The sequence below is a fragment of the Salarias fasciatus genome, chromosome 23 (assembly GCF_902148845.1).
Source record: "Salarias fasciatus chromosome 23, fSalaFa1.1, whole genome shotgun sequence".
NCBI classification, from domain to species: Eukaryota; Metazoa; Chordata; class Actinopteri; order Blenniiformes; family Blenniidae; genus Salarias; species Salarias fasciatus.
In genome coordinates, this window is record NC_043766.1 from 1,366,453 (window position 1) to 1,375,000 (window position 8,548).

At 49.5% G+C, this 8,548-nt stretch overlaps 2 protein-coding genes across 2 annotated transcripts in view; both read left to right on the top strand.

The window, feature by feature from the left end:
* evi5b (ecotropic viral integration site 5b) overlaps positions 1-6,248 on the top strand; it is a 31,686-nt gene extending 25,438 nt beyond the window's left edge. Inside the window, 3 exon segments of the mRNA XM_030083086.1 lie at positions 1,688-1,711; positions 1,713-1,784; positions 4,087-6,248. Coding sequence (XP_029938946.1) covers positions 1,688-1,711; positions 1,713-1,784; positions 4,087-4,413 — 423 coding nt within the window. The 3' untranslated portion in view covers positions 4,414-6,248.
* A 1,601-nt stretch (positions 6,249-7,849) lies between these two features.
* Positions 7,850-8,548, top strand: part of gfi1ab (growth factor independent 1A transcription repressor b) — a 3,837-nt gene continuing 3,138 nt past the window's right edge. The window contains 2 exon segments of the mRNA XM_030083087.1: positions 7,850-8,026; positions 8,476-8,548. The exon segment at positions 8,476-8,548 is cut by the window's right edge and continues 116 nt beyond it. Of these exon segments, the coding sequence (XP_029938947.1) occupies positions 7,915-8,026; positions 8,476-8,548 (185 nt within the window). The 5' untranslated portion in view covers positions 7,850-7,914.

Consider the following 8,548-nt stretch of genomic DNA (forward strand, 5'->3'; position numbering starts at 1 on the left):
TTCGCTTCTTGAAACAGGGACTCTACCAAAGGTGACATGCATGGTTTATTTTGAGGTTTCTATGATACACTCACAGATTTAAACAAAATGTTTTCAAGGTGTGAAAAGGCTGTGAGGAAGCAGGCTGATGTTTTTTCAGCGTGGTCCTGCACATGCACGGTGGCAGTGGCGGGGTCGGGAACGGGCGACGGGCGACGGGTGACGGGCGACGGGCTTGGCTCCAGCCACACTGACACCCTGCGGGCTGAATCCAGAGAGGTTTTATGACGAGTGGCTCACAAGACGCCGTCTGCCTGCAGACCTGGTGCTGTGCTCGCTGTGTGCATGCAAACGCATGGTGACGCTTCCGACGTTGCCATATTTGCAGTTGGAGCTGCAGCCACGCGACAGGCTTCAGCTCCACGCCGGGTCAGAGTGCATCAATCATGAGGTTTCACGCCGCCGCCACGAGGTTTCACACGTTCGGCGGATGCATGGTTTGCAGCCTCGGAGGAGCCGTCGATGTTATCGGCGAGGAGGACACCAGAGGGCCCCGGCCCGGCACCTGGTGATCCACACGGCCGAGCAGCGCCGGGTGTCCTTAACGGCCCGCCCTCGCCGCCGCTGCGGTGTTTTGGAGGCGCCAAACCTCAAAAACACACTAACGGTTGTTCAGGAGACGTGCAGCCGAGACGTCATTTTGGCCGAGTTCTGGAGCTGCTCCCCGCGGAGCTGACGGGTGGACGGAGGCTTGAATCCAGATGTGTGTGTGTGTGTGTGTGTGTGTGTGTGTGTGTGTGTGTGTGTGTGTGTGTGTGTGTGCCCGATGCCTGCAGATGTCTCCACTGAGGACGGTAAACATCGTCACACGGACGACTGTTTTTAACTGTTGGACGCGGCGTCCCAGGGCCCCCGCAGGAAATCCAGCACAAACACCCAGCGTGTGGCCCCTCCGCCCGTCCCGCTCCTCCACCCCGTCCACCCCCCACATCTGTCCCTGTGGGCACCCGCCACATGTGCCAGGCGCCTTCAGGGGCTCCACTCTTCTTTTTTAGCTTTTGGCTTTCTCTAAAAACAAAGAGCCCGTCGCCGTCCGGGCTCGCTGCTCCCAGAGCCGTTGCTGAAACCGGCTCTTCAGCCTTCATGTCCGTGCTTCGTCTGGCTTCGAGCTTCGTGTCGTCGCCTTCTGCAGAACGCACTGAGCCTGAAAACATGGCAGTCGGGACGACGTTCAGCCATCGATCTGATCCTGCGTTGTTGTTTCTGATCGCTGCAGACAGAATTTGGACCAAGCTACGTGATATAATTTGGTCCTGTGTTATCCACTCCGTCAGTCACGGTTCCACCGCTGCCTCACTTTCAGTACAAAGTAGATCTTTCATTGAACACTTCAGCGGTGCTGCCACTTTTTAAAAAGACCTCTGAGTTCAAACCTGAGCTGCTTCCCAACACAAGAACGATACAAGTACTTGTCAAATGTTGTGATTTCTGCCCTCATACCAGCGCTGTGCGCTCGCTGTGCGCTCGCTGTGCGCTCGCTGTGCGCTCGCGGTGCGCTCGCTGTGCGCTCGCGGTGCGCTCGCTGTGCGCTGCGTCCTTACTTCTGAGTAACCGCTGGTGTTTGGTAGAAAAAGGGTCATTTTCTGGATGCGCAATTGTTTTATCGGCTCGACGCAGGGTGTCACTCTGCCGTCTCCTCTCTCAACAGAAGGAAGAGGGAAAGGTTCAAGGCCCAGCTGAACCACACCGACTCCAGCCAGTACATCCGGGACCTGAAGGACCAGATCACGGAGCTGAAGCACGAGGTGAGGCGCCGTCCGGTAATCACACGGCCTCACTCGGCTCGCCGCTTCTCGGGGAGAGGCTCAGATTTTCTAGCTGCTCGCTCTCTGACCTGAAGTTTCACATCATTCTCCGCAGTTTTGCTTTGAGGCTAGCAGATTAGTAGAAGTGTTAACAACACCCAGAGACTTCCTGTGAGGACTCGGCGCCGCGCCTCTCCTGCAGAGACATTAACAAACATATTTACTGATCTTTCTACAGAGACTTTTTTTTCCCTCCACCGTGGCGAGCGTGCCGGCGGCCCAATGAAGCCAGACTCGCACACAGCAGAACTTTAGAAACGTGCAGGAGCGGTCATCTCTGACTGACCCCTGAACCCCTGACACACTCGCTCTGGAGGCTCTGAGGGTCTGTGGCTTGCAGCCGTCTTTGAGTCTGAGCGGGTCCTCCATCCACGCCCACGGTTCTGTCTCTGAGCAAACCCGAAAGTCCCTTCATCCTCCCACCTCGCCCTTTTACTCAGAGCCCACATTTAATTGTGGAAATTGTGAGTGGGGCCAGTCTTACAGCCGATTAGGTCACGGTTTCCTCTCTGCACGGCGGACAAACAGGAAGGCAAGCGCACAGCCAAGTTTAGACAGGTGTGAGTAAACGTAGGCTTCTTCTGGTAACTCTCTTCTATCGCTCGCTCTTCCCTGAACCGGCCTCGCCTCCAACATGGCTGCCGGGCGGCAGGCCGACCCAGGTGAGTGGATTCAGACGTAGCCTCGTCAGACCCCCACCCCTGAAGCCCTCCTCCCCGCCTCCGTCCTGAACGGGTCTGCATGAAGAGCCGGGGAAGCTCCAGCCGTCAGCCCGGCGCCACTCGCTCTCCTGTTGATGATGATGATGATGAGATGAGGGAGCATCAGCTGCAGAAAAATAGCCAGAAACAACTCACTGCTTTTTTAAGTGTGGCATTTCTGAATTGCATTATTTAAAACAGTGTTGTCACATGCTAAATAACACTGTAACAACACTAAATAATGTGACGTTCTTTCAAAATAAAGTGCCATGTAGACCAACTTCTTACAATGTCTACGTTACAAATACAGTTTTCAAATGAAAAGAGCCGAAGCCCAATTATATGATTAATCACGATTTAAAAAATTGATCTTTAGCACCACTACATTAATCAATCAGGATTAGTGCGATTAACTCTGACATGCCTGGTTTAAATAATCTGTCTGGTTCAATCTACGCTTAAAAAGCTACAAAAAAAAAAAAATCTCTGGAATAAAGTAAAGGAAATCCTGCTTCTTCTAATAGAAAATGAAATAACACCAAGCTCTTGTCAAGTATTAGAGGAGAAATTAATGAAATCTACAAAGTCCAGCTTTAACTGAATACATCAGGGTTTTTAATGTAATGGAACACTTTCAACAGAATAAAGTGCCTACAGCTTAAAACACTGTTATTGTGCTCGAGCCTTTCGATATGATATGGCTGAAAACCGAGTGTGGAGAAAAGAACCAAAGCTGAGACTGAAGAAGTGTCGAATGAAGTCGCAGCTGCTCTGCTGCGCTCAGCCGAAAACACAAACGCCATTTCACGTCACACTCGGTCGACCACATCAGGTAAACCCTTGGCCCCGAGCGCTCCGGCTTCCCCGAGCTCCTATGCAGCGGCCGTCTGGACGTCCCGGCGTCCTCCGTGTCCTCCTGTCTGCTCTCTTCTCCCGTCCGGCCCGTGTGCGTGTGTGTGCGTGTGTGTACGTGTGTGTGTGCGTGTGTGTTGTGTGGTGTGTAGGCGGTTCTGCTGCACGCGCTCAGTCGGTCCGTCTGATTCACACTGCAACGCTTCAGTTCTGCCCATTGTTCCTTTTTGCCAAATTGTCCACTGCTCTGCACTTCCTTCTCAAGTTTCTGTTTTCTTCAGGGAACTGATTCACGAAAAAACATTTCGCCCTCTGCTGGACAGAAGCTGGAACTTTGTTTTTTCAGCCCAGCTTCCAAAAATCTTAAAATTTTGAGGCTATAAATCAATGTTTGAACAAAAAAGATCCATTTCACTGTCATGAAACAAAATCCCGATCATCATGTGACTTGATTTGTCTTCCGTACCGTCTCCGTGCACCGTGTGGCTTCATTACATACCCAACAGCAGCACCCACTAGTGGCCACACGGGGAACTGCAGCTTCACTCCTTCCCTGCTCAGGACCTTCAAAGCATCGCCATGCCATCGCACATTTTCTTATGAAACTCTGACTGTTTCTCTCTCTCTCGCACACACACACACTCTCTCTCTCAGCCAGCCTCTTATGCCTGTCCCTCTTGTCTCGACAGATTTGCTGCCTGAAGGGCCAGAGGGGTTTATCCAGCCAGGCGACCTTTGACCCCTTCGACGGGATCCACATTGTGAATCACTACGCCGGGGCGGCCGAGTCCTACCAGTCCTCGGACGACGACGCTACGCCGCCGCGTCGGTCGGCATCCAGAGCGCCGAGCGCACAGAGGCACGGCGGCCGCATCAAGCTCCGCCCCAACCTCAGGGTCACGGACAGCGAGGAGGACGAGGACGAAGACGAGGAGGAGGACGAGGACGAGGTGGGACGGCGAGTCCTGCGGCTCAGCGTGCCTCCGAGCAGCAAGAGCGAGGACGTGTCGCTCTGAGCGCGTCCGTCCCAGAGGACGCCGGGGCGGAGCCATCATTTCATGTCCTCTGAACCCCTGGCCTTCTCTCCACGTCCCGGTTTCATTTAGTTTTTTTTTGTCCTGCTTCAGAGGACGCAGGACGGGAGACGAGTCCCGCCGTCTCGGACGCCAGCCAGAGACACCACCGGCAATAGAACCATCGACTTTTATACTTTTTAAACGCATTTTTTAGACAAAGGTGAGACGACGCAGCGATGCCGTTACTCGCCGTGCAGCTCACTCAGAGCCGTGCGAGTGTGTGCGTCTGCGCTTGTGTGTGTGTGTGTGTGTGTGCGTGTGTGTGTGTGTTCACATATATAAATCTATATTTGTACCGTGTTGCGAGCCTGGTATCAAAGCAGCCTCCGTCAGCCAGCAGTGAGATTACGGCGTGGTGTCGGCGCTCGCCGCCTGCCTTCCTCCACCCGGTCAGCCTGACGTCTGCACATGTAGATATGTTGATGTGTATCATGTCTTTATGTGTGTTTGTAGCTTTTTAACTTGAACGTGTGTGTGTGTGTGTCCTCTGATGTTTAGGACTGTTGTACTATAAAGGGACTTTATAAATTAACGTGTTAAAGGGGACCTGTCATGAAAGCTGACGCCCTGACACACCGGCATCAGATCTGTGTAATTTGACACCAGCCTCTTATCCTTCAGCAGCACGTTGACAGTTTTAATAAATTGTCTTTTAACTTTTTGTTATTTTTAGCAGGGCTGAATATAACCATGAGGGGGTCCCCTTTAAGACGAGCCGGACGGGGGGGCGGGGGGGGTGGGGTCTCTGAAGTCCTGGTCCAGGAGACTCGGTCTCACCAGGAGCCTTCAGCTGGCTGCTGCAGGGACGGACAGACGGACGGACTCGTTGCTCTCGTACAGGATGAGAAGATCCGCCGAGGACTGATACTCCGTCCCGCTGTGGATTTGCACACGAACAGGAGACGGCGGGAAGCGACCCGGAGACGTCCGAAGACAAATCAGGAGCTGAACCAAAGCGGAGAGCGCTCCCCCCTCCCCTCCAGAAGCCAGTTCCACTCCGTCTTACGCACACCGGCCGGACGGGGACGTCCGAACCGAACACTAACTCCTCCGAGTGTGAGACGCCGATGGTCACCACACCCCTTTGACGAACCCCGTCGTGTTCTGGCACTTTTTAAAAACTGTTTTTTGAGTCTTATTTTTATTTTGATGAATCTACGGTGCAGTAAGGGACGCATGACAACACTATGGAGCGGTCAGCATAACTACATGAGAGTGTGCGTGTGTGTGTGTGTGTGTGTGTGTGTGTGTGTGTGTGAGAAATGACTTCACAATAAATTGATCAGCTAACCGTTGTCGTCTCTTTGAATGTGGCTCTGCTGCAGAGAGCGGTAGAGACATGAGCTCTGCCTCCTGCTTGGTTTGAGCTCCTCGGTTTGTTTTCATCAAGTGCTTCTTCTGGTTTTTGCAGTTCTGCCTCAGAAACTCATTTCATGCGAAGAATCCAAGCGATTGCTGGATTTCCTAATCTTCTCTGGAACTGGTATATTTATGGCGTTGCACTAAAATCTATTTTACAACATTTGAGTTACACATACAACAAATTCAGTAATTAATAAAAACGTGCTTTTAATAAAATAACTGAAACGTTTCTCTCTGTATCGTGACTTATTTCCAGTGAAATTTACTGGTTTTAGTTTCGCTATCTTTACCTCCCAGTTCAGATGCATGTAGGAAACGTGTGCGAATACGCAGGGACAACATGCAAACTTTACACAACTCAGGATTGTGGGTTGCTTCAGAGCAGCGGCCACAGGACCCTGGAGCAGCGTAGAAGACGGAGTTAGTCTTCTTTTGGTCAATAAAGTATGTGGAAACCTTTTTGACTGACTTTGGCTTTTCATTTGGCGAATCTTTATCTTAGCAGCTTAGTGGGTCCCCACCCTCCAACCTCGCATTGTTTAACGTTCACATTTAATCATAGTGTTGAACATAAAACAGTTGAAACAGATGTGTAATGCAGGCTTCAATATTCCTGATATATTCTAAACTAGGCAATAGAGATGAAGGTCTGCAGATCACATGAGGGCAGAAACACCTCATGTCCAAAACAAACCCGGCGTGGACACCTGTCCCGGCTGCAGCTGCCATCTCTCAGGGAATCATCCACCGTCTCCGCACCGCTCAGTGTTCAGGCCAGGAGCTGATTCCAGCTGTGGAGGAGGACGGGAAACACCTGGACAGGAGAGGACGGAATACTGCCCTGAAACATACTTACAAGAATTTGCAAACACATGTTTAGAGAGAAAAGAAAGCAGTGATCAATTAAAAATATGTATATATGTTTATGAGAGAAGTGTGTCTGTTCTGTCCTTCTCTATCAAGTTCTATCCCAAACTCAAAACGGAACAGCACAACGTCTCCTCTGAGTCTGATTCTGAAGGTTTGTTCCAGAGAGGTTTTGTACCTTCCGCTCTTCTCAAGTGAAACATTTTGTCATTTCTGTTTTCTCTGTCAAAGTGAAATTACAGCTTTGTGGAATAAACCTGTTCCTGAGGACCTCAGAGGTCTGGAAAGTTCATATTCTGCAAGTAAATCTCAGACAGCTCGGCTGTACTCTGCTCCACTGCTGTGCTAGGAGCAAACAGTCTGCAGTCCTGATGTGCTGCAACTGTCTCACTCATCTTTTTTTTTCTTTTACTGGGACCCTGTAAACACACCATTGTTATTCTTTTATTATTGATAATAATTAATAATAATAATAATAATAATAATAATAATAATAATAATAATATTATTATTACTATTACTATTATTATTATTATTATTATTATTATTATTATTATTATTATTATTATGTTTCTCTGCTTCTTGCTTGTTCAGAAACCCTTTAATTATTGCCTTGTTGTCAGATTTCAGCAGTGAGCTCACTTTGTTCTCCTCTTAATGCGTCTGTTGAATTTCAGGTCTGAATGCATCCTAATTTCTGCTTGATTTGATGCAGAGGGACGCTACTTGGTGATTTACATGTTTCCCTCAGATTTTACGGAATTTTTACATGGTGTACATTTTTCTTTTACTTCTGACTTGAAAAAGTTCCGACTAAACTGTTCATCTTTTCAAAGTCCCTTCCTTTTGACTTGCATCGCTCTCAAACTTTTTAGTGAGTGTCCTAATAAAGATCAATATATCGACAACCTCAAAGTTAGTTCATCAGAATGTTCAGAATCGGTTCGCCAGCGTAAAGACGATTCGGTTTTGCGGGTGCACCTGTCCGCGCGGACACCTGGGAGGCGGGCCGCCCGCTTTTTGCGCATGCCCCCGCACGTCAGGTTGAGGCGTTAAAGCGGCGGCTCCTGGCGTCTCTCCTCCCAGAGCAGAGCGCGTCGCGCACACAAGAGAAGCTCCGTCGGCCGCAGCCGGATTATCACCGTTATTAGTATTATTGTCACCGTGCCCGTACAGGGCTGCGGGGCTTCTCGTGTCCGTCTCACCGCAGAGATGCCGCGCTCCTTCTTGGTGAAGAGTAAGAAGGCGCACAGTTACCACCAACCCAGAACTTTTGAGGATGACTACAGCAGGCTGGACACTATCCTCGCGCAAATATGTTCAGGTAATGACTTTCAATATTCTCCAAAGACGCGTCTGTATTAGTATCTACATATTATTTTAGTCCCAAAGACAAATAATACATGTATCACTTACTGTCATCATATGGCGACAGCAAGCTTGTTGTCGGAAGGAGCGGCGACATTTTGCTTTCAAATCAATATATCCTGCACCGCAGCTGGTGCAATTCAAAAAAATCTGAAAGGTGCTATTTTATATTTCACATGCCGACAATAAACATATTCAAATGTCGGAATATGTAGGCTTTATTGTCGAGATGTTTCCCATTTCAAAATATTTAATTATTGCTTTTTTTTATTTGTTTGTTTTTAATTGAATGTAATTTTTCCTTTCATTCGTTTTCTAGTCCAGCCCAATAATGTAAACAGCGCAAGTTTGACCTAAACAAAATTACAAACAAAACAACAGCAGTGTTACTGATGCTCCTCCCAGACGCCGATAAGCTCCCGGAGGAGGACGCGGACCCCTCGGTGGACAGGTACGACCTCTCCCCGGACTCCCACCT